Genomic DNA, 26,007 nt, shown 5'->3' with positions numbered 1-26,007 from the left:
ACAAAAAGAAATACAAAAATTAAGGCAGCTTGTTTATTTTGCAATGCATGTACAAACAGCCCATGTAAAGTTCATATCATCGGTTAAACTAAGTAATAATATAATTATGCCTTGATTAATCAAAGTATTTTGATATAATCATAGGCAAAAGTCCATGAACCGATGCTCCCGCTTACTTATTGCCACAGAAATGGACCTTGTCTAATACAGTGCCCCAAAACTGGAGGTTCTTTTTAATCACTTAAATGCAATTTATAGGACTTTTCAAAGGTCTTCACAGCTGCAAACAGATTTTTTTCCATAAACTGAGAGAACACTCAATAGGGTTCTGGTGGTATTACAACAAAGTCAGAAATCAGGAGCTTACATTTTTTTATTTGTTTGCAGGGCCACAGTGGCTATTTGGTTTGGTTAATACTCTAACCAGCTCTGCTGCACCCACAGATCATTAGCATGGCATATGCATGCAGTATAAAAAGAAAACGGGGTAACAGCCAACACAGGGTCCCAGTAGTGGGTCCTTTTTATATTAGTTTGGCCAGATGTGTTTCTACTGAGCAAAATACAATGTCAGGGAATATTTATAAATTTAAAACAGCAGCAGGATGGCAGAACTCAAAGAATATTTCATAATTTACAAATATTACTCTAATAAAGCATTTACTGATTTAGATGGGCACATTGCAATGAAGGTTCTTGAAAACAAGATAGTCTGAAAAACAATATGCTTAGATTAGTAAAAGTTTTGATTTAAATCTCAATGGATTTTTGCAATGCAGTTTTACTCATGGAGAAAGGAAATACTAGCGGAGTGGTTAGCGCTGCCGTCTCACAGCTAGGAGGTTTAAGGTCCGCACCATGGCCTGCTGTGGTCTTTCTGTGCGGAATTTTCATGTTCTCCCCGGACTTGCCTGGGTTTCCACCGGGTACCCGGTTTCCTCCCACAGTCCAAAAAGATGCATGTTAGGTTAATTGGTTAATCTAAACCTGGCCATAGGTGTGAATGCGAATGGTTGTCTGTCAGTGTATGTCTCTGTGGCCCTGCGATAGACTGGCAATCTGTCCAGGGTGTACCCCACCTCTTGCAAAATGACAGCTGGGATAGGCTCCAGTCCCCTGCGTCCCAAACAAGATAACCTATGACAGGTTGTGGATGGACGGACAAAGGAAATACACAAGTAGACCTTTGCTGCCTTGAGGTGCTCTCTGGGCCATGAAAAATGTACAACACTGAATGAACTCAGAAAAATCATGAAACCCACTCAACTCACACACCATCAGCAAGTATAGAACAAATTTATTTCAATTTAAAACAGATACCTTGTCATTATGTTTCTCTTAGAAGGCGGCAATGATCATAAGTCATGTTCATGTTTGAATGAGGATCAGGCAACAGTGGTTGAAACAAATACATGAAACATAAAAATATGGCAAGTTATGTAAATCAATAATCAATAACCAACTTCTTGAACCCTTTTCATTAAGGGCTCTGCTTTAATAAAAAACAAAACAAAAAAAAAAAAACAACATCTGAGCCCTCACTTTCAACACAAAACAAACAGCACATGCAATTATAATTACAGTTTCTTAAAAAACAAAACAAAAAAGCAGATTATCTTTTAAATCTTCAATCTTAAATACAGAATAAAGTCTTTGCATGTACCTAATCACGTCATTGTAGTCTCTGGTGTGTTATTTAAAAAGGGGGACCATCTCAAGTTGTGGCCCTTTCGATAATGACCACAGCGTTGGCACTTAAGAGAGCCTGGCTCTGGAGAGTGGGGTTGGCACACTCAGTATAATACATCATTTACATTTGGTTTACATACAAAAAAAAATAAAATAAAATAAAAAATAAACCCAGCATTTTACACATCACTACACAGTTGTCCTTTAGGTTCCATTGCAGTGAAGAAAAACAAAATCAAGTGGTCTTAAATAATAGTGTTGAAAATACATGTTAAAAATTGGGGGTAGGGTGGCACACATTTTTAAATGCACCAACTCCAAACTGGGAAAAAAAAATAAAATAAAAACACGGATTATAATTACTCCAACAAGTCTACAGTCCCACTGACCTAAAGATGACAGATCATGCTCTGAAACGGTAATGAAAGGCAATAAAGTTGCTGTAGTGAAAAAAAAAAATCCAGTCTTTTGCTAATGCTTCAAACAGACTAGAATAAAAGAATGAGATTTAAATGTCATGCAGATTCCTTCACCCTTTCCAGCTCATAATTGAGACCAAATGTGTCAAAAACACACTGTGCAACACTGGGCTGCTAACAAACTACCAAACCCACACTAGCATTCAGCCCTTCACCATGCGCCAGAGTTGTAGTGTCAAGTTTAAAAAATGAAAACCATGTCATAATCAAAGTGAGCTGCACTCAACACACAGTAAATCTTAACAGAACTACTGATAAATACTTTGATATCCACACTGGCTAATCATTCCACTGAAACGGTGGCATTGAGACCCTCTTGGCAATCTGCCTCCTCAGCACAAACTTAGCAGTATTTTCTGCAGACAATAAAAGTTGTAACAGACCATACTACCATGGTTTAAGTCAAAAAACACACACCAATAACAAAAGGTTAGGGATATTTGACTTTCAGGTGAAATTTATGGAAAATGTAAAATAATTAATCCTACAGTGACATCATAAATAGGGCATTTAATTAGAAGCATGCAATGGTAATTTCTTCATCTCAAAAAAAGTTTATGGAAACAAAACCTAACAGTGGTGGGTGTACCACCACAAAAAATGTCAACATCTCAATAACTTGTCAATTGTTAGGGGTTGTCGCAGTCTCGTGAGGTCAAAATGTCAAATTAAACTCCATCTGTAATGTTTATATTGCATTTTAGATGCCTTCTGAAATTTCACTCAAAAGTTGAACATCCCTAACATTTTGTGAGTAGTGTGTCTGTGTGCGTATTTGCTGTACATAAGGTTTTTAGGACTGACTCCATCTATCTTTCTGGAAGCCTTTGGTCAGTTTCGTCTAAGAAATTACACTTGGAAGTGACATGAACATGGCGTTTAGAACATGGTCTGGTTACATTTATCCAGTAATGATGTCCCTCCATTTTTAATACTGCAGTAATCCCTGGTCTCATTGTACATCAAATAATCTATTCAAACTAAGCCCCCCAGTGAGGTATGAGATTTAAAATAAAATAAAATAAAATTAAAAGGGGAAGAGGTTGGTAATAGATTGCCACTTGGTATCAGCAGATGTTTGAAGTATTTGAGAATCTTGAGAGACATTGGGCCTCCTTTTTGTTTGGACTGTTTCATTGTCCTTTTATGCTAGTCTTATTTTGATTTTGTGGCAATGAATTAGGTTTTCAAAGTTTATTACAAGCTGACTGCTAAAACTCCTATGTTGGCTTCTTAGGAAACATCAAAGTACATCAAAAACCCTGGTTAATGCATTACCACAACTTCCTATTACACAACAATGTGTGTCATTAAAAAAAAAAAAATCATCTTTTTTTTCAACACTTTACAGGTAATTTTTCCAACATTACTGGCATTAATAAAAACCAACAGCTGCCTAAGAGAAAGAAAACCAATCTATAAATTCAAATGATCAGCAATACTAGATAATGCAAAACCTACCAGTATGTTCTTTAAGATTTCTTGGCTAACCAGCTACAACCCAAATACTTGAGGAATACTTTGCCTGGTAGTGTTTTTGGTGATTACCCTGCATTAGATATTACATGTAACACTGCGATACCAATGCAATCAAATAAACAAGCAGTAGTAAGATACCGGGTTCACCGAATTCCCCAATGGGCCAGATACATGAAGAAATAAAGACAAATTCCTTAGTGTTCGGGAATTAAAAAAGTAATGTACACACACCTTATTTGAATTAACACCCTGTCTATACTTCCTACAGCACACACAGCTAGTAATCTCCTCTTAGAAACAAGGTAGTGGATGACTTGGTTCACTGTGGTCCTGTACTCTGCTCCCCACTGTCTGAGGCCTGATACACTGTGATAGCCCTTAATGACTATGAAGAATAAGCCACCTGTGGAAAAGGTCAAAGACAAAAAGTAATATCTGCAGTTCACTGGCACTGTCAAAGCGAGCCTCAAAAAAAAAAAAAAAAAAAAAAAAAACAACAAACTGATTAACAATGCAAAAAAAAACAAAACAAAAAAAAGATCACAGAAGTTGTGTGTTACAAATAGCAAGCATGGACCACATAGGTCGTCAATCTCTGATTAAAAAATAAAAGTCCACCTACGTTCATACTGTAAATTTTTCTAGGTGTGCATTACAGCGCTTCATCTATTGACAAGTTTTCTTTTTTAAATTTTGAACAACAAGAATGAGGGCTCCTTTAAAACAGAAAAAAAAAAAAAAAATTATAGATGGAGATGTGATGCAAGTACAACTGGAAAGGTCTTGATAAGAAATAGAAAGCAATAAAGTCCTTACTATACCAGACATTCGTTTTTACAGCAGGTTAGACTCAAGTAGGCTCCGACAAGAGAAAAAGGAGCACTTCAACATGACAGAATCAAAAGCAGTCAAATTATCAACAACTTCAATCGTGGTCCATAAATTAGATAAATAAAGAAAAATCTTTAATTACTCTTAAAATCGTTTTATAACCATACTGTGAAGATTTTATCAGCCCTAGTTAGTATTACTCTGAAGCCAGAGCTGTTGTAGTGTGAAGTTGTGAGGCTGGTTGGAGAAACCTCTTTTCTGACTATTGCTCCTTACTGATCTGATTTCTCAACGCCACTCAGCTCTGTGTAGTCCTATTGTTCAAGCAAACAAAATCCATAATCACAGTATCAATACTACCATAAAGTCATAGGTAAAAACTGTATGCTAACAAAAAGAAGGTAATTTTTTTGTAGCTTTTTTGTTTTGTTTTGTTTTTTTTTTTGCCAAAGATGGTGTACCACAGAACATTTTTGTACAGGAATGCTTTGTGTATATGTATTTACAAACAAATATACACAAACAACATTTGCAGACTTCAGAGTGCTTATTCTGTGAAGGTTTATACTCCCCCTTCACTCATCACTCAACAGCAAGAAATATTTATTTATAAACAAAGTGACTATACAGTTAAAAACAAAAGTAAACAGAAGCACATCCCAATATGATGGATTACTGTGTCACCATCAGGAAGTGTTATCTGATTGGACGGCTAAATGACGCAGTGTGATGTCAGAGATGTCAATGCATGGATTCTACTCACACTCCATGGGCATTTCATTTACAGCCACTATTTTGCTCAATAAGCTACCTGCATCCTGCGCTGCAGATGTGCCTTGTGGGCTGATAGACACAGATGACATCATGCTCCCCTTCGCATCTGGTTACTACTGGTTTAGTAATACAAAGGTGTGGGGCTGTTTGATTAGAGCCAGATGCTGTGAAGGTCACATGGAAGATTGTCCCTGTGAATCCATACAAAAAACATCTGAAGGAAAGTGATGTGAGTAACTTAAAGATAAAAATACAGAACTCTTTAAAGGATACTTAGGTCAAGTAAATTTCTGGTTACTTCTTTTGTCATCTCTGTTCAAGTTATTTTTTTTTAAAGACTTTTCTTACCATTATTTATAACCATTCCATTTAGTCTTTACCTTGTTAAATAGAAGCAGATGTAGCAACAAATTTAATTTTTTTAAAAACATTAAAAAAAAATCTGAGCAATGAACAGATTTTGATTAGCTGCTTTTTGTCCTAAATGGGTTTACATATGCATTTACTTCATAATATAGATTTCTATTTTTTGCCACTGCAATGCTCACATGGTGGGTACATTCATAGATGCGAGGTGGAGACAGAATCCTCAGCCCCGTCCACTTGTGTCCTGTGTGCAATCTCACATCCTGTCCGAGCCAGTTGGAAGTATCTTTTCTACAGCACCGTGCCACTGGCCTTGGGTGGTTTCAGGGTGGACAGATTTCACTTTATTCCACACCACGAAGATGTCAGAGAAAAGACGAGGGAGGATCGGATCTCACACTGCTGAGGTTCAACTCCACAGGGCCATAGGGATTTGATGCTGCTATTTACCAAACCAAACCTCCTTGCTTTTCAGTGCTGCCCCAAATACACACACTAACACCAAAGTCCCTGTCAGTTACTGTACAGCCCGTGTGAAAGATTTGTGTCAGAAGAAACGTGCCAGAGCCAGCAGCCAAGGCCAAATCTGACACAAAGAGCAGCTTTGGGAGGAGCGAGGACTCTGACACAACAAGCTGCCCAGTGAAGGAAGAAGAGGGCAAGCTTGGTGAAAGAGGAGGGGCGGCGTTTGCAGGAGAGAGGATCTGTGAATATACTGTAGTGGAAAAAACAAAAGGAAGGTGAGGGTGCACATGTGTGTGTGTGTGTGTATGTGTATGTGTGTGTGTGTGTGTGTGTGTGTGTCTCTGTATGCTGTGTGATACATGTGGAGTTGAGCACACAGTCTCAAATAGATGTGCATTTGTGCAATAGCGAGAAGGTGTGTCACACACGAGCCCTCACACCAGGTTGTACTCTTTGAGATTGAGCTGTAGGATGGTGTCTTTGACAGCTGCAAACACAAAACGGATGTTCTCAGTGTCCGTGGCACATGTGAAGTGAGAGTAGATGATCTTGTCACTGTCTGGGTTTAAGTCCACAAACATCTTTAGGATAAACTCCCGTGCTGCCTGTGCATCTCGCTGGAGACCTTCAAGTTAGAGACAGATGAACATATTTAAATACTTCTGCTCAAAAACTGACATTTAATATCTGTCTCTGTAACCAATTTTAAAAAAGGATTAATTTGTAATAAAAGTATTAATGAGCCAGTAAGCTAAAGTATATGCACATTGCTCTCACAGATCAGAAGATTGCTTTCGTGACAGTTCGATCAGAAAACAATGAAATAACATCATTGTCAAAGTCTTCAAAAGTATTTAAGTTTGATAACTTAAAACCTAAAGTTTTCCTTGATAAAACAAAATTCAAGTTTTTTTTTAGTAAAAACCTAAACCTAACCTTGAATTTAAAAATCAAAAAAGAACTCAGTTTTTAAAACACTGAACAACTGGTTGGTTGGCTTCATACTAGTCAAATGTCATACTCTTTTATATGCTTATTGTGCACACTTTAAGTCTGTCTGAACCTGCACATCAAAGATATTACCACATCAGGGCTGATGGTGTTGATGGTGTATAATGCATGTACACAGAAATATCTGTATCTATAAACTGTTTTTATTTAAAAGCCTAATCAGGGACAAGGGCAATTAATCTGCTTTTTGCAATAGGCCCTACATACACAGCATTGGTTACTTAGTTGTTTAGCTGAACTGTTCCTGAAAATTGTTTTTCGTCAACTAATAAAAACTATCGTGTACAATAGATTTTTTAAGAAGTCTTATCCAACCTGTAGTGTGAGTGTGAAATCACAAAGTAGGCTAAGCCCCTTGGCCTGGTGCAGCACCATTAATAAAGAATTCTCATGTTCAGTAGCTTTCTGTGTCATGTTACCATGTTTGTGAACTGATTGAATTGATTGAGACTTAGATGCAAATAAGGTGAGGCTATGAAATAGCACAGCATGCCAACATAAAAAGATACAACCATTTAACATTTTGCTAGGACTGTGTTTGCTCAAGAAATCATGCTGTGTTAACATTATAAGAAATATAACTGAACCAGCTTCTGATTCATCATTGCAGGGAAAATGTAGGGACACTGTGAACAAATACAGACTTTAACACCAATCTTGCAATAGACAGTAACAACTGCTCTGACAAAATAGCAAAAGATGTTGCTTTAAACTTTTCTTTACATTATATAAATATTAAAAAAACAAAACAACAGACTAAACTGGTCTTAACAATTTTGTAGCTTGTTCGCAATGAATTATACATAAGAAAAGGGACTTTTGGAAAGAAAAAATTAAATTGCGATATTACACTATGTGTTTATAGAGGTTGAATCACAATTCAAATGTTTTCCAATATCGTCTGATGCATACTGGCCTGCACCAGATTTAAAACCGCGTGAAGCAAATTGACTTTTCCCATCTATGCAGTTAAACGTGATAACTCCAGTGTCGTTTTCTCAAGCAAAACTACATTTACATAATCTCTGACACATACACACATACACTAAATGATCTCACCATCAAACTCGGGGAAATAGTCCACCAAGTGTGAGTAGGCGATCTTCTCCTCTAGCAGATCTTTCTTGTTGAGGAAGAGGATAACGGATGAGTTTTGAAACCAGGGGTAGGTAATGATAGTCCTAAACAGGGCTTTGCTCTCCTCCATACGGTTCTGGTGTGAAGAGTGTAGAGTAGAGGACCAGGGGTGAGAGAAAGTCAAGTTCTGTTGCTTCAATCATTGATACATTAAGATGCATGTTTTTCACTACACAACATTACATACTGCAATACTGCTTTTGTGTGAAGATGCATAAGACTGTGGTCGGGGTGTCCCCCTACCTCATTGTCCGACTCCACTAGGACCTGGTCGTACTCACTCAGCGCCACAAGAAACATGATGGAAGTGACATTCTCAAAGCAGTGAATCCACTTCCTCCTCTCTGATCTCTGACCCCCCACATCCACCATTCTGATATTAAGATGAAGGCGAAGAACAGAATTAGAAGTAGTCAAAATGGGAAAAACATTAACAAAAGGGTGTTGGTGGCCTATTTTATGTCAAGTGATTTATTTAAAGAACTAAAGTATTTAGTGCTCAGCTGTTATTATTCCCAACGAAGGCTTTATGGACAATGCTTTGTTTTGAATCCATCAAGATAGACTGAAAGACAGCACAAAACTCTGAATGTCATAAGGATTGAACCACAATTATGCATATACACCAGATAATCCCAAAACATTCTGTCCATGTTGTTCTCAAGAAATGTTTTCATTACATGACCCAAATGCAAAATATAGTCTCTCATCATGGGACACATGAAAGAATATTTTTACTATCATGCAAAGAGAGATCAAAAGCAGGTCTGTCATTTATTTTGGGTCCTGACCATTTTATCCTACAAAAAAAAAAAAAAAAAAAAAAAAAAGTTTTTTAGGATGAAAATGAAACCTGATGGATTCAAGATGGACCTTTCAGCTTAATATAACATTAAATTTAAAATTTCTTAGCCATAAGCCTTCTTGCTGTATTAGTTACATAAACAAAAAAGTGAAGTGTGGAGGGTTTTGTCCTTATACCATGTGAGTCATGCATGCTAATGCAAAAGATGAAAGTGTTCGATTTAAGACAGATCTAGAATCAGTTTAAAAACTATTATTTTCAGTCTATTAAAGTTCGAGGTAATATTCCTGAACAGAAGCATCTCTCCTGCAAAACTAAAAGCCACTCAAAATGTATTTTATTTAAAATAGAACATAAACAACATATTAGATGTTGAAAATTAGATATTTTACCATTTCATGGGAAATATTTGCTCATTTTGAATTTGATGGCAGCAACACATCTCAAAAAAGTTGGAATAGGGTGAACAAAAGGCTGGAAAAGTAATGCAAAAAAAAGAAAAAAAAACAAATGGGAGGAGCATTTGACAACTAATTAGGTTATTTGCAAAAGGTCATTAACATGACTGGGTATAAAAGGAGCATTTCAGATGTAAGGATGGGTAGAGGTTCACCGATCTGTCTAATCAATCATTTCAGAAAAATGTTCAACGTAAAAGTGGGGCCCTCAGGCATTAAAAACAGGCCTGATTCTCTACTAGACATCACTGCATGGGCTCAGGAGGACAATGCTAAACCACATACTGCATCTATCATAATAGCATGGCTTTGCAGGAGAAGAGTCTGGTGTAGAACTCGCATGTCTGCAGTCCAGACCTCTCACCAATAGTAAACCATCATAAAACAAAAAATCTAGTAACAGAGGCCTGTTGAGCAGCTAGAATTCTGCATCAGACAAGAATGGGACAACGTTCCTCTCCTAAAACTCTAGCTACTGGTCTCTTAGCTTCCCAGACAGTTGTTAAAAGAAGAGGGGATGCTATACAATAGCAAACATCACCCTGTTCAACCATTTTTGAGGTGCGTTGCTGCCGTCACATTCAAAATGAGATATTTTCCAGGAAATGGTAAAATGATATGCTGATATGCTCTAATTATCTATCTAGATATAAAACATAATATATAGATTACAAATTTTACTTTCACTTACAAACAGCAGGAGATACAGGCTGTTGAAAATAATCAATTAGTGGAATTCCTAAACTGAGTGTCATTCATCTGCTTATACATTGGGCTCACATATCTGATCCTAGATCAGTCAAATTTTGTGATGCATTTCTCTACAGCACAGCCATCTCAGCTAGGTAACAAGTTTTAAAATACACTAAGAAAAAACATGTAGGAGAGGATAGATGCAAAATGAAGGACAACAGAGGAGATAAGGAGGGGGGACAGGAAAGAAAACTGGGACAGACACGATAGGATATATAGCTGAAATTTTGATAAAAGGTACAGGGGGCACCTCTGATGGTGGGATCCTTCTCATGGTAGAAGAACATCTCTTAGATCACCTAACGAGAAGCTACAATCTGAGAAATCTGTATCTCAAGAAATATGGAGCATGGATAATTAATGACAAACTAAAAGAACTAACTAAATTGGCATTAAAGGTTTGACTTTAGCACATGTGCCTGAAAGCATACAGGTTGGCATTCACTGAAGGCATTTGTGAACAGTAGTCTTGGCTCAGATACTGAACGATAAATTGTGCGAATACTTGTAAGGTTTCAGCTTTCCTGAGCTTCTCCTTGACATGGTCTCCTTCCACTCATCAGGGAGTTTAGGTCCCAGTCTTATTAAGCCTTCATTTATTACAACCAATTTTATGAAATGTTTTACGTGACAAAACTTTTCCCTTTAAAGCCAGGATATAGACAACATTTATATTAATTAATTGCACAATTTAATGCCCAATACTGCATATTTTGATGGACCTCTGGATGCACAGGTGTAACCCCGCAGACCAGGGGCAATGTAGTCTCAAAAATGCACAAATCTACTATAATTTACTACGCAAGGGGGCCCCCTAGTGGTGGCCCAGTCCACCGAGGTCCACAGAGACCTGGGCCAATATAGGCCCTGCAGGACCTGGTGCCCAAAATAACATTTCTCTGCCGCAGAGAGGACGACCTTGTTTCTTCTGCCAGCCGGAGAGGAAAGGAGAAAAGGAGGAGGAAAAGAGGAGGTGACCCATTTACAGAGACCGGGCACTAGAATGTAATGTGTGGTACAATTTATGTTAGTTACCATATAATTTATGGTAAGAGAAGACAATAAAATGGTAACATAAATTTTCACGATTGAAGGGAAGGGTTAAAAAGGACCGAGTGAAGAAATAAAATCTAATGTATGGGTCCAACGTCTTGGGTTAAGTTCCTCTACAAAAACATGGTTTAATTAGGACTTGGGACGAAAACACATTTGATGACTTATGAGTTGATAGAACATCACAATGAGGGACTCAACCAAAACTGACATCTTTCTACCTGAAAATGATGCTTTGCAAGTCGAAGGGGTACTCAATGATTCCTGTAGTGGGGATGCGCACCCTGAGCACATCCTGCTGAGTGGGAAGATAGTTCTGATCTGCAATACGATCCAGATCGGAAAGATAACTACAGGCAGGCAAGTCGAGAAAAAGAGAGAAAGAGAAAAAAGAAAAACAAAAAAGACAGGAAAACAGTTATATAAAGCGTGAAAGGCAATTACCGCAACCCCCTGCCATTCCAGGAAGTGTGGATCAGTCCTGCTGAAGAAGCTTCACAGAAAAGGCCACATCTCAGAAACAAAAGGGTGTTAAGTCAGTGTCACTGCTCCACCAACACTCTCCTTTCATAACCAACAAACCAAAGATTTTTGCGGTTAGCTTCTAAACTGCAACTGCAGATTAGAGACTTTTTAAAATTGACATTGTTTGTGGGTTATGTTGTAGACAGTGAAGTGGCATGGTGACAGCTGTAGCAGTGACTTCAGCAGCAGAATCAGATAAAGAAGGTTTGGACAAGTATGACATCAAGGATTGCAGGAAACAAATTCTCTACACTTTTTCATAAGGAATAAAATGTTTCAGTCCTGCTAGAATTCAAACTGTATCAATTTCTTCACAGATTAAAAAATATTTCCTGGAGAACCTTTGACATCACTTTCTAATCCTTCTTTATTGGGTATTTGGTGGCTGCTCCTCACATGCTACAGTGCAGCAAGTCTGGGCTTAGGTTTTATCCTGAGGTCAGAACCTCAGAACAACTATGAACAGAAGCCACTGATATCTAGTGAGGTTAACCAACCTGGCTCAAGGGCTCATTTAATCTAAACACAGCATAATTCTAAATTTCGTCTGTGCAAGAAGATTTTCATGTTTGTAACTGTGTTGTAATTCCACTGACAGAACACAAATTATCTTGACATTTTTCTTTCTTTTTTTGCAGATTACTACTTCCCCTACCCTGCTCTGAACTTATGTGTTAATATCCTAACAGTCATCAGTGGTTTCTGTCCTCTGGCCATGATGATGCTGCAGTCCTGTGGCCTTAGCGGTACCTGAAGATGACGTTCTCCAGGTCAAACGGGTACTCTATTATACCCGTGGTGGGAACACGAACTCTCAGCACATCCTGCTGGGTGGGAACATATCCCTCTGAAGTCACACGGTCTATATCACTAAGGTAACTGGAGACATGAACAGTGTGGATAATGCTGAAATAAAAACACTCAGATTTTATCTTTAACTCATTCAAACATGCAGAACAAATAAAAAGATGATACATTATAATACTGCAATCACAGCAAGCACACCTCCGTGCAGCATTTAACATTTGTTAAGTCCGCAACCAGGGGGCACTATAAAGCGAGTCAAATGCCTTTGGCTATTTGTCCTGAGGTCACAAATTATTACAGTGTAATTGTGGCCAACACAACCACAGAACAGGAGGCTGGCATTTGTGTGCAAATACAAGGGGTGTACACACCCTGCCAATCTTTTTCATCTGTAGTCAGGAGCGCATCTCTGATATTAAATACAAACATCAATGATAAAATGAATCTGTGTATATAGAAAAAACTACTGTGGACAGAACCTCAACATACATGTTGGAAAATAAATAAAAGCCCAGCAATAGCCCTTTACCTGTAGTTTGTATTTTTAAAGACATTTTAAATTGTGAACCACATCAGTGAATTTTGATATTTGGCCGATGTGCTGCCCTGCCCGGCATACATCACAAAACTACAATATAAATTATACGCAGGTAATTACACACAACATAACACACAAAACATGCAAATAGCCACATAACCAGACACATCCTAATTTGCTTTAAAACTTTTTAACAGTCTTAATCTATGGAGCCAACTCCCTGCCACACATCCAATTAAAGGGTCAGTTCCCCCCAAATCAATAATAATAATAATAGAATAAGAAGAAGAATAAGAAGAAGAAGAAGAAATAATTTAAATAATTAATGTGAGCATAATATATATATATTTTTATTTTGAATTAACTGACCCTTCACCATTAAGTAAATGTTCAAAGTTTATCATCACGGGAATTAAAGGAAGGATGAACCCACGTCATTCAAATCCTGCAGCGATACTTCCACTTAATCTAAATGTGTAGACACAGTTAAGCCTAACTGTTTGTGCAGGTTTGGAAACTAAGACATTAGGTTTTATCAATATTAATTTTAGATTTGCAAATGGATTCCAAAAATCTTGGCAAACTTCAACAGTTTGCTGGGCTAATTATCAGGTTCTACAAAACCTAGCATGTATAAAACATTCAATAGGGTTTAACTTTTAAGATAACATTCCTAAATTAGTAACACTGATAAAACTGTATACATTCCCAACCTTGTCTAACAGTCTCAAAAATTTTATAGGCAAACTCACAGATTGGGTCACAGACATTCACATGTCATTCTTTGGTTCCAACCAGCCATCATGATCATTGTCTGTGTAGAGACATAAACACACAACTGACAGACGTACTATTTAGTGGAGTCAGACAGCTGATACTCTCTGCGGCGGTCATAGGCCTCCTGGATGCCAGGGTCAGCCCACAGGCTTTTGATAGCTGTGATGTAAGGCTGGTCAAACCCAGAGATTTTCTCAATGTCCACCTCCTTCACAAGCATGGCATTTCCCTTAAGAGATACAGGAGAGGGACAGAGTGAGATATGAAGCCAAAACAATAATGACATGGACAGGGAAAAGCAGGGGGCAAATAAGGAAAAAGAAAAGCAACCAGAATTCTTTTGTTACTTTCTAGATTCATCCATTGTTTAAATATTGCATGTATATTAGTTCTGTTGGCTTTCCTAATCAAGGTAATTGACAATTGTGCTGTGTGTTATACATTTTCAAAACCACCGGGCAACAACTAAAAGTCTGGATGACTTACTATGGCACAGATTTCTTGAGGACATAACACTTGTTTACTCTTTAAGCCACAATGTTTAGAGTACTGTACTACCATTCACAATTTTGACAGTGTTTCGGAATCCTGATTTGTAAAGAAGCATATTTGTGCTATTTATCCTTCTGAATAGCAAACTACATTTACCTTGTAGGTGTAGATGCAAGTGTAAGCCGGTCCCTAACTATGGGTCCACAATGACAACCCAGCAGGGCTCTTAGGATTTGAACCAAGAGCCACTGTGGCGTACAATAATAGACTGTAATTATAATGTTTCATTGTGCCCACACCACCAGTAAATTCATTTCCAGTCATATGAAGGTTTTAAAAGCTTGCTTATTTACGAATACTCAAATATTATATCAGCAAGGTCAATCAAAAATAAAAGGGTTTATTGTGTCTTACTTCAAATACAGCCATTTCTGATGCATATAGCCTATAATGTTTCGCAAAACCCATTCCCATGGCAGACAATATTAAAGTGTAGTATGGATAAAGCTAAATTTAATAATCACACTTTTAAAATAAAGACTGATTATAAATGACAAGGTGGCAAGATGTAAATTCTGCTTTCTGCTCTTATTTTAGTGGGTCAGTCCTTACCCGATTCTGTTCATATTTGTAGGGGATCTTGAGAGTCTCAGTGGCGCGGATCATGGACTGCATGGAGGTGAAGATGTTCTGGTAAACAAGCCGGATGAAACCTCTTTTATCTTCATCTGAGTATCCGGCTCCATGGATGATCCTCATCTGCTTGATGAAGGTACTCTTGCCACTTTCTCCCGTACCTGAACAAGACACAGAACATTAGAGAATAAGAAAGGAAGCACAGCAAAGTTTCACTGCAAGTGAAGTAAAGCAGGGTTGCAAAGCCATGTAAGGTATGGCATGTTATCAGATTCAGAATACAAACTCCTGACTGAGAAAGAGCCCAAGGAGATAGGTGTGTACTTATATTCAGCCGAAACAGTTTGGTTCACCCTATTCCCCTGATATGCTCAACATTGTTAGTGAAATACAGTCCTGCATCTGCCCTCCAGGATATCAAAAGAAAAAAGGAAAGAAAGAAAAGGCATGAGAAGCTAATGCAACTAACTCTTCACAGAATAAAATGGAAGAATTGCACACTATTAAATATTTAATGGCCTTCCAATAGTCATTTATCAGTGCAGCAGCTGTAAATGACTCAGCTGATGTGCACTTTACCAGGGAAAGCTGATTTCTCCAAGTTATTGGGAAATGCTGTTTAACCAGGTTTCTAAAATACATATACAGTATTACAATATATAATTTAAAACATGTTCATTAAATGTCCATAAACGGTTTATTTTATTGTGAACTTTATTTCACTGCAATACACAAAATGGCATACCCTTGATATTATTTAGCTCAAAAACACAGCTGCCTCTTAATATACTCAATGTAATTTAACACCACTACAAACTACTGTATATCCTCTATAAAAACAACTTCATAATATTCATGACTATAGGCTTTACTGTGGGACTGCTGTAATTCACTTCCTTAGTTTTATCCGGTGGTACCTAAAACAGAGACTGAGTGCATATACAGAATAAAACAACATACTGTGAGAAAGGAATTATTCTGTACCACCTGTCCAGTTAGGTGCCACCCACCATCCAATTAGCCAAGTGCTGATTTTGAAATCAAGCTCCTCATGTTTACCAAGATTGTAACTACAAGCCAAATTTGGACCCAGACCCATATGCTCCTTTAAAGCCAAAATGACCAAAACCTATGATGCCTGATTAGGAGATTTAAAACATGCTGGTGTATCAGATATCTTAAAAATATTCAGTGATTTTTGTTTCTGCAAATCATGGTGTTATGAATTCCTTTAACGGAAACTTCAATTGATTAACTACATTGTTTAAAGCTTATATGGCAAAGGTTTTGTGTCTGATGTCAGGGTGTTATCGCACAGTTCAGAACAAATTAGTCTTTCTAGGAAGAAGCTAAGAGATCTTTTTTTTGGGGGGGGGGGGGGGGGGACTAATTTAATAAAGATGATTAAGACAATTTGTCCTACATTCAGGGTCTAATACTGAACTGCCTTTGCCAGAAGGTGACAGGAGGAGTTGCTGACAAAAGGCTGCATTCCTTTAGTGATCCTTCTGCCTTGTGAGTCCATATGTGGAAGGGAGATCATTGCAATATTTCAAGCGGCGTCACGTTTCTAGATACACACGTATATTATAAGGAGACTGAGAAGATACAGGTCCATACTTTACAAAAAGTACCTCTGCTTCTACTTATGTAAATCATTGATTTCTATTCATAAAAATACATTTATGGAAAATAATAAATTAAACTCAGTAGCACAGTTCAAACGGTTTTCAAGATCTAACCCACATTTCACACAGCCCCTCTGTATTCTAAATCATACCCAGAAAAAGAAAGATGGCATTTCTTTCCTCCGTGAAATCAAAAGAGATCCAGCACATCCACAGCACCACTGAGAGGGAAAGATTGGGGGGGGGGGGGCTCACATACACTCATCTCACCGCCACCTACATTCAAGGTTTTTGAAGAGCAGCCATATTTTCATTACCATGGCAACCACTCCTCTGTCTCCCTCTCTTTTTCATTTCTGTGTTTTTTTTTCTTCTTTTCCTTTTTTCAAACTCCTCCCATCCGCCCCTTCTCTCTCCTCTCTTTCGTACCAGACAGTAAATATAACTGTGAGCCCCTCAGGCTTGCTCTGTGCTCTCTATCCTTTGGTGTACCACAGAGAAGAGAGCCTTGGCACCACTGAGAATTTGGGGAAAAAGCTGGTTCAAGGTCAGTACTGGGGTTCCTTACACCAAAGACTATCAAAAAATATAAAAATAATAAAAACAGAGATAGCTGGTTTCTGCTGATGCAGGAAGAAATGCCCTAATCCCAGATACAACATTTAAGTATCAACACTGTGTCCATAAGAGGAAATAACCCTGCTCCATCTTGCCTTCCAACAAAATGTCCAATTTTGGAGAACAGTGAATAGATAGATGACTGAGTGAAAAGGTCTTCTCTTCATTTTTCTCCTGTATGAATCAATGTGCTGCAGTAAATGCTGCACGCTGGTGCCAACGAGATAGTCGGCCTAATGAAAACTGATTGTCTAGCTTAACAAAAGTAGTCAAGTACATAGAGACTATGTATTATTTGTGTTAGGCTATGGCAGTAGTGTCCTAGTAGTGACTACAGACCGCTTCAGTAAAGGAGCAAGAGAATAACTCTCCAGCTTTATGTCTGATTAATTTCTCGTGACCCCGTCACAAGATCTCTCCCTCCTGTGTCCTCTTAACTGTCAAGTCCCTCTTCTATCAGACAACACACACTACAAGCCTCTGTCTTCTCATTTTTCTTCCAAAGATTGTACCGATGGCAGCCACAACCATTTCAGTGCCCTCACCAGCTCTCCCACACAAATGTTCTTGCCCATCCCCTTCAACACAAACCCTCCTAACTTCCCTTAGGCCAGAAATATGCTTCTTCCTTCTCATATCTTTCTGTCAAGAATTTTACATATTCATAACTAAAATCCATCCATTCTTTTTTGGTAACGACCTAGAAAAAGGAGGTCATTTTTAATAGCTCAGACACAGGAAAAAAGGGAGTTTAGATTGTGCCGCACTGGAACAGTGCAACAGTTGAATTGAACAACGAAGTAAAGAAAAGATAGTCATAACCGCTATCCATCATGTAAAGACACCAAACACTTCACCCGCATCCTCTGTTGCCATGCTTTCACAAGCCTTTACATAATGTGACTGATGTCACCTCGTGATACAACACCTGATAGGCCTAACACACCGCTGTCCTAAAGCAGCAGTTTGGTTGAGCCCATGTTCCTGTACTGTCAGTTAATCTAGTCATGTCTGAGGGTGTGTGCTGGGCCTGGTTTTTTATACTGTGCTCATATCCAATGATTCTTCTGTCATACCTGTCATGCATACGCGGGTATAGCCACTAAAGGCTTCATGCACCACCAGGGCCATCCCTGAAAAACCTAGTATCCCACTGAGATGGTAGATCACAGCTTTCAATGAATAGGAGAAGGGAATTGTCACCATCTGGGTTAAGTGCATGCAAATACACAAATACAGTGGTCCATTGGTATGAAAAGTGTTGGCATATCTCGGCAGAGAAAAAATATTTGCATACAGACAGCTGTGGCTTGATTTTCAAAACCTCAAAATTAGCATCATACAGGTACTAATATTTCTAACACTGCCCGGGAAAAGATACTGCATGAATCAGACAGTCACAAGGCTAACCAAACTGTAGTGTGGTGGGTCTCCGTTTTTCACTTAAGTTTATGTTGAAACCGGCCTCTTCCAGGCATATGAAAAAAAAAAAAACAACAAATGGGTTGAGCCAAGGCAGCCTGGAGCTACACAATACACACACCAGCTGCCTAACCAACTGTGGACACACATGGATACTGTGGCCAACCTCAAAGCATGGATGTTACCTCCACTGTGATGGCCCATTTCTTTCCTTTATCCTGCATGACCGAGGTTATGCAGACAGTACAGGATTCTGGCAAAGAAAAAAAAAAGATTTTTTTTCTCTTATTCCAGCTTTCTAACATGTGGTGATTGCAGTCAAAATAATCTCTGAATCTTATGAATGCTGAATGTGTGTTGACAGTCTGAATTGAACTTATATGCTATGGGACGCATAGCACATAATACATACACGTAGCACAGCTTTGTCTGTTCACTAGTGAGTATGTGCTGAGTGCTGTTCTGGTTGAGTGGGTGTGGGTGAGCAAAAAACTGGCTTTACAAAAGATTTGGAGCGAGCAGCAGTATTTTAGTCTGCAATACACACTGTGCTCAGCTGCTACGAACTAAAAACAGACAAATCCTAGATGTTGACATTATTTCTTAAGCCATAGCTCTTATTTTAGGGAATCTCATTGTGGATTTTCTGTGAGATAGTGTCCAAACATGGGCAGAAAACACACATTGGACATATCTTTTAAAATGTAAGCACATTACTTTTTAATAAACACTGCAAGCTCACCATCCTGCAAAAAATGATGTAATGCATGGTCTCACCCAATCTGAAACTGAAAGATGAAGTGACAGAAGTTGAAAGAGTACGATTAGAGAGATGTGTGGGCTTTACTGTACACAGCAGCTGGTGGGAGTAAACAGGAATGAACATGCCACCCTGTCAGCACAGAGAGGGCTAAAGAAACTGGCAGTGAACAGAACGTCCTCATACTGTCTGGGGACCAGGGTAGCAGCAGAATGTGGGACAGTCACCATATACCCTCATTCACCTCCATATCTCCAGAGAACTAACCGTGACCCCATTTAAGTGTGTGTGTGTGTGTGTGTGTGTGTGTGTGTGTGTGTGTGTGTGTGTGTGTGTGTGTGTGTGAGTGTGTGAGTGCCCGCGCACTACGATCAACTGTGTAAAAGACACCACGTCACAGAGAGACAGTGTGTGCAAGGCTGGCTGAAGCAGAGTAACTACCTGAGCATTTACAGCAAACAAGTAGAAATTTAGGAGCAGTGTGGAGGGAGACACTGTGTGGACATAGGCCTCTTTCAGACCTGCACTGTCCGCAATGTCCGTATTACGTGCGTGCATCACGCTGCTCTGTCCCGAATCACCGGGAGGATTAAAAGCGAGTGGGCGTGTTGATGACGTTTCTTTCAGTCAATTGCTATTGTAGTCAAGTGATTGAACTTTTTTTAATAGATGCACTGCTGCAATGTGCTGTAAATAAAACACTGTTTCCCACAGATTAGGTTTTATTTTATGTTGTGCCTCCTGTGCATGCTGCACGGAAAACAGATCTTCACGTGTGTGGACGCTTCTCGTTCGGGAGATCTCCCACTCCAGACAATGTCCAAGGCTGAATATTCCTGACATTGTCCAGAGTTCATATGTGAAACAAGCAATAATGTGTGTGTTTGCTTCAGTGTGACTTCAAGAGCCATGAAGTGATGGTTGACCATATGGCTTAAAATGCAATGAAGACATACTTTTTAACTTGTGCACAAAGTCAGGCTTCGTTAGTCTCTATTACGGAGTGATACATACAGAATATTAATTAATGTGGACTGAAAAAAAAATCCATCCAAATAAAACATTACAACAAATAAATCTGAAACAAACTTCAAACCTGTTTGTCATCATATAACCTATGTTCTAAAAAGAACATTTTGTCTTTTGGAGGGAAAAATATCTATTGCTCGATCTTTAGATAGAGTGATTTTTATGACCTTACCAAGTGCACAACAGTTCAAGCTGAGTGTGCTGCCATCCGCTTGGAGCCCAAAATTGCAGTTAGTATGGCACATGCACCACACAAGTAAACTGAACACTAAATTTTTGCACTGTATGCGCTATTTTTTAATGCGTGTATTATTCATTCAAACACAACAAACAGAGGAGCTCTTCTTTCTGTTAGGAGTTATGTTGTTTTTGAGTGCGCATGCTTGGATTGTGTCTGCAAACAAAGTGCTTATGTATCTGTAGTTTGCGCAGACTGAAGGTGAGCAGATGTCATTAACAGGCCTGAAGCACTGATCTTGAACCACGTCTCTAGGATTAGTTGTGCCAGGAAACTTTGTTAGTTTCTTAGTCCTGCTCTAAAACATTGAAAGTCTTTCATCCAGTAAAAAGCGTGGCGACAATTCATTGAAAAAAAAAAGTCACACTCAAAATATTTTTTAAATGCACATTTCATAACATAATGCAAAACTGTATAGAAACAAATAAATCATATTTCTTTAACACAAATATTGCATAAGCCAGTCTTATGACAATTTCCATATTTAAAAGCGAAATGTTTGATCAGACAGAGATAAAGAGGATTTCAGTAATATCTGTTCTTCCAGATAGCTCCACATACACTGGCATTAAAGTACTGCACTCTCACTCAGAAACACACGCAACCACTAAGGAGTTGAGCTAGAAGATTCCTATTGCCATATATGATCAAAATAAAATTGCTTGGCAGGAGAAAGAAGGTCAGTAATAAACATCTGAGCTTAACCCCTGATCCTCTTCCTGGTTCAATCCGACTGTTCCTCTAAAGGATGTCTTAACCTGATAACAAGACATTCTGCCGAGACAGGGAGGATCAACAAGAACAAGTGAATCAATGAGGATTTGGCAAACGACTGTACATTCAACCCATGCTGAGGATGATGTGCTACAAAGCACATCACATGTTTTACTAATCATTAGACATTCTGAATATGTTGATTTCATTGTGAATACCACATTTCCATTAAAAACAAAACAAAAAAAATTCTATTGGTACACTTACAGCTTGGCTGGGAGCTTACAGTTTACCCCAGTCAGCACTTTGAGAAACCCTAAAGTGTTTGCCCTTCCATCTCACTTTACTGACCGTTCACTCGCTCCAGCAGTTCATTTACCCGATGCAGCAAAGGCCACAGATCCTGGCCCACTGTGTTTTGACCAAGTAGAGGCAAACCACTGATCTGTGGAACAGGAAGCTGTCGGTATGGCCTGATATGGCCCTCTGTGACAGGCAGCCAGACTGTGGGCACTGCTGCAGCCCTGCCAAAACTGTTATTTTCTGACCAAGTAGCTAAGATTGAAGTTGTTATAGCTTTTACCTACAAAACTAACACTACAACTCAATGTTACAGCAATCTTGGTCTGCAAACCGCTGTCTGTGTCTGGCATAACCTCATAACTGTTTTGTTAAGACAAGGCTATTTTGGCGAAACACCCTGGCCATACGGTAAACTCTGCCAGGAAGGGAGAGGAACACAGAGGGAGGGTGAACCTGACCTAGTCAGAGAAAAACTTACTTGTTTAGAGAAATGCTACAAGTAGAAATGGCTGTAGCAGGTACATTTATCTAGAGCTCAAACAACTGTCAGATTAATCTCACAATTGTTTTATAGCACTATAAACAAAATCTGCATGTTGCACTTCTGGACAGACAAAAAAAAAGCTATTTTAGGCTTCGGGAAACCAGAAGAAGAAACTAATCTTGAAGAATCTCACTGTCTTTTGGTCCCAAGCCCCAAAATAATTAATTAAAATTACATTAAACAGAAGAGTTGCAACTAGAAAATAATGATTAATTTGACTTGGATCACAATCGAAAACAACTATTCATTCTGATCATCTAGTCATTGTCGAGCAAACATTAATTGTTTCGTCTCCACACTACATCTCATCTCAAGTACAAACACACAACATTAAATGCAAATTTGATTATGATTCCTTCAAAAGAAATGGCATCCCTTTACAGTCAACTATTTCAGTACAAAAGCTACTGCAGTCCACAGTAACACATTATGTACAACTAAAAGTGTACAGATACTTGGCCAGAAAGCGCTGCTGGGCACATTCCTGCAAGCCTAGTTGAAATGTACAACCCATTTCCTGAACATGCGCTGAGCTGAAGCATAGCTGATGACAGATCGACTCCCACAATATTATACCAAGATGAATAAATGTCAGTGCTTATTATGCTTCTAAGCATTACTCTCTCTTTTCTGTAAAAAACTCTTTATGAGACGAGGTGGTTTTATTGCAGTCCTCCATTTTCCAATGAGGTGTAGAGAGACTAGCAGCTCACTGAGGGCTGTGGACTTGAGAATAATGCCAGGGGATAATAAGAGTCAGTGACATCTCAAAGTCTAAGCAGCGGATGTGTTTAACCAAGCCTATTAAGACCCAGACTAATCCTGCCTTACATGTCTTTATCCAGGCGTCCACTGACAGCCTTAACTCAAACACGATGGGCCAATTAAAGCATGAATGGCTGCAGTTTTTGCTTGCTTTCAGCTTCTTTACATGGACCCTTTTGTGTTTTTAAAAAAGGTGGGTTTTTTCTACTGTTATGTACTCAGAAAACCTAAGAGCAGCAAAAACATGGATTATGACTGTACTAGATTAAAAAGATAGTGTTGAGAGGGTAAATGATTGCCTTCTTCCCTAAATGTCCTGAAGTCACTCAGTCAACCCAACCTTTCACAGATCACCTGGCAAGAGAAATATGACTACAGCTCACAAGCACACAATTTCAAAACTACCACACAAAAACAAATGGCCCTTTACACCTGCCTACCATGGCCACCAGGTAGAGAAGCGTGCAAAAGCAATTAAGATTTATGACCCAGAAAAATATATGTCTCATCCAAGGTATGGCTGTAGCGTGGCCTACTTCTCTGAGCGGAGATATTCAGCTGGGAAATGAAAGGAGACACACATGTCAAATAACCAGGACTGCGTTCGGTGGGCAAGTAATGAGAGCAAACATTTTGAAACTAAGGATGCAACCTAGAAAAGTTTAATTGTCCTACAAATGGATACCTGCTTGTTCACCGCTTTCACACTTATCTGCTGTTTTAGATGGCCACATCATCATGCAGTTAAAAGGTAGCCTGTTACAAGCTGCAGACACACATAATGCAAGTACATGTGTGATAAAGCGTAGCCTATTGTTCCTCTTTGAGTCCAGAGAACTATGAATCAATGCAGCACCGATCAACTTATTCAACAGCAGCTCCCACCTGCCCACACACCAGCTATAAAAATAGCTAAACCACTCAGCTAGACTCCAGGATGAAGGGACGAATCCCTCAGTTTACTCGTCTTCTGGAAGAGTACAGTTGTGACACTTGGTGTCCCACTAATAAATAATAAATGCAGATGAACGATTGAGCCCCAATCAAGGTCTAGCTGAGACACCTCATTCACTTGAATAAACGTTATGCAACCAGGTGAAAGCAAAAGTGCAAAACAAGCCGCAGCTGCTGGTCCTTCTTCGATTACCAAGAGACAATCTTCACCTTTTAAACCACCACCAGCTTACAAGCCACAGAGGCAACTTCTTCGCTTCAGGGCTAATCAGTGGGGTCAAAGTAGTCCAGCGGGTAACATGCGGTAACCTGTAAAGGGGGACATCTTAATAACTTCGATGCCAAATGGGCTATTGTCTTCCAGTGGGATACAGAGCAATATGTTTGGCTAGGACGTTTTTGCAGGCATGCACCTGAGCATGCCAGATACCCACTTCAACTCAAAATACAAGACTAGCCACTAATTTCGGAAGTCATTCCATAACGTTGCTCATGCAGAAACCAGGCTTCCAGCTAGCAACGTAAACTAGCAGCATTGGCTAGCACTCCCTAGAAGGCCCAAGAAGACTGGTTTTTCCGCAAAACGACACATTACAATAAAAAGGGAAATGTGCAGGTTACATACCAAGGAGAAGTAATTTCAGCTCTCTTCTGGAGTCTCGCTTGTCTCGGCGAAGTTGCTTGTCAATTTCTGCATTGATTCGTTTCGACTCCTTCGCCTCTTCGCTCAGGCAGCAAGCCATCATGGACTCCAGAGTCATCCCCTCTGGTTTCGGCAGCCCGGCTTACACGGGACCCGCAAACACTTGCCCACGGTTTGTGCTCGTCTCAAGTCCTCGGGGTCCTCGCTTCGATCTCAGGAGAGAAGGTGGTCTGCCGGGCTGGACGAACGGATACACGGGACTGGGCGGAGGGGAGACGAGCTGGGGGCCTCGCTGTCAAGTTGTCCCCCCCAGCCGAGAACGAATGCGACCTCACCCGCGTGTTCTCGGCAAATCACGGGAGATTCGGGAAGAGGGAATAAGGCGACGGCGGGGCCTTCCCGAGATGCTCTGCCTTAACGCGGCTGTTAAAATTACTGCAACAGATTAACCACTTAATATCCGGTTCATTAACAACCTCTGTCACTATGGGCCGATTCTGTCTTCACAATCCACCGAAAGCGAGTCAAAGCTGCAGTGTCGCGACTCCAAACACATTAACATTTGATATCGATGAAACGTTAGTGTCTTCAACGTTAGCTAGCTGGCTTACGTTGGGGGGAAAAAAGTAGTAGTCTTTGCTGGTAAGCTAATAAAGTGATAACAGTAATTGCACTATTTAGCCGCAGCGCTGCCTCCGTTATCCCGGTAACGACATTAGCCAACGTTGACTAAAACAGGCGAAACGGCTACTAAAGCTACCGTGTTAGCCCGCTAGCTCCCTTAACAAGGGCGCAGCTACTGTTGTCAGTCCGCAGTGATTGAAGCGCCAGGCTGGTTGAAGGAATTTGTCCGCCTAACTAGCGACAGCAGGACGGCACCCCATCACATCCTGACTCGTTCGGACGGTAAAATGCTCGGCTGCTAACGCCAGTGCCCGAGAAAGGGGATAATAAAATGCGTACGGAACAGCAAACAGCTGGCTTTCGGTGTAGCTCGTCGCTGGAACGAGGTGGGCGCGCACACACACACCAGCCTGATGCCGGAGGAGGAGGGGGACGAGGAGATACTGTGGCGATGACTAACAGACGGAGGGTTGCATGGAACAGGTTTGTGACAGACCAATTGAAGGAACGAGGCGGGTCCTCGGACTGGGTCTGACTGTGAGCACTCAAATGGGATCTAACAGCTCCAAACCCCCAGTACGCATGAACTGGAAAGAGGTGCTTATAGTATTTACATAGTTACTGCGTTTAAGATGGGTGCTAAAATCAAGTGCAACACTTTCTGCACAATATTCTGCACCCACAAAAGAG

At 39.6% G+C, this 26,007-nt stretch overlaps 1 protein-coding gene across 3 annotated transcripts; it reads right to left on the bottom strand.

Moving 5' to 3' along the window:
* Window positions 1–1,282: 1,282 nt before the first annotated feature.
* On the bottom strand, window positions 1,283–25,803 carry gna11b (guanine nucleotide binding protein (G protein), alpha 11b (Gq class)). Of its 3 annotated transcripts, XM_067480654.1 has the most exons (8): window positions 24,676–25,803; window positions 15,052–15,236; window positions 14,022–14,176; window positions 12,576–12,704; window positions 11,522–11,650; window positions 8,475–8,604; window positions 8,154–8,307; window positions 1,283–6,708 (listed from the first exon to the last, which is right to left on the bottom strand). In XM_067480654.1, exons 1-8 carry the CDS (start codon window positions 24,809–24,811, stop codon window positions 6,518–6,520), a joined length of 1,209 nt encoding a protein of 402 aa, XP_067336755.1. In that variant the 5' UTR covers window positions 24,812–25,803; the 3' UTR covers window positions 1,283–6,517. The 3 variants fall into 3 exon arrangements, with proteins under 3 accessions (XP_067336755.1, XP_067336757.1, XP_067336756.1); XM_067480656.1 differs by lacking the exon at window positions 11,522–11,650 and having other exon boundaries at window positions 24,676–25,802; XM_067480655.1 differs by lacking the exon at window positions 12,576–12,704 and having other exon boundaries at window positions 24,676–25,800.
* Between the last annotated feature and the right edge of the window lie 204 nt (window positions 25,804–26,007).

The sequence above is a fragment of the Channa argus genome, chromosome 16 (genome assembly GCF_033026475.1).
Source record: "Channa argus isolate prfri chromosome 16, Channa argus male v1.0, whole genome shotgun sequence".
Lineage (NCBI taxonomy): Eukaryota > Metazoa > Chordata > Actinopteri > Anabantiformes > Channidae > Channa > Channa argus.
This window is presented reverse-complemented; position numbering and strand designations above follow the sequence as displayed.

What these genes read in the sequence shown, in the direction of transcription:
- gna11b (XM_067480654.1), bottom strand. Translation starts at nt 24,811, where the DNA reads ATGACTCTGGAGTCCATGATGGCTTGCTGCCTGAGCGAAGAGGCGAAG. An exon ending in CTGTCTGACTCCACTAAATA is followed by an intron (nt 12,705 to 14,021) that starts GTACGTCTGTCA and finishes TCATGTCTCCAG; the next exon opens with TTACCTTAGTGATATAGACC. An exon ending in TTGCAAAGCATCATTTTCAG is followed by an intron (nt 8,605 to 11,521) that starts GTAGAAAGATGT and finishes TCTTAATATCAG; the next exon opens with AATGGTGGATGTGGGGGGTC.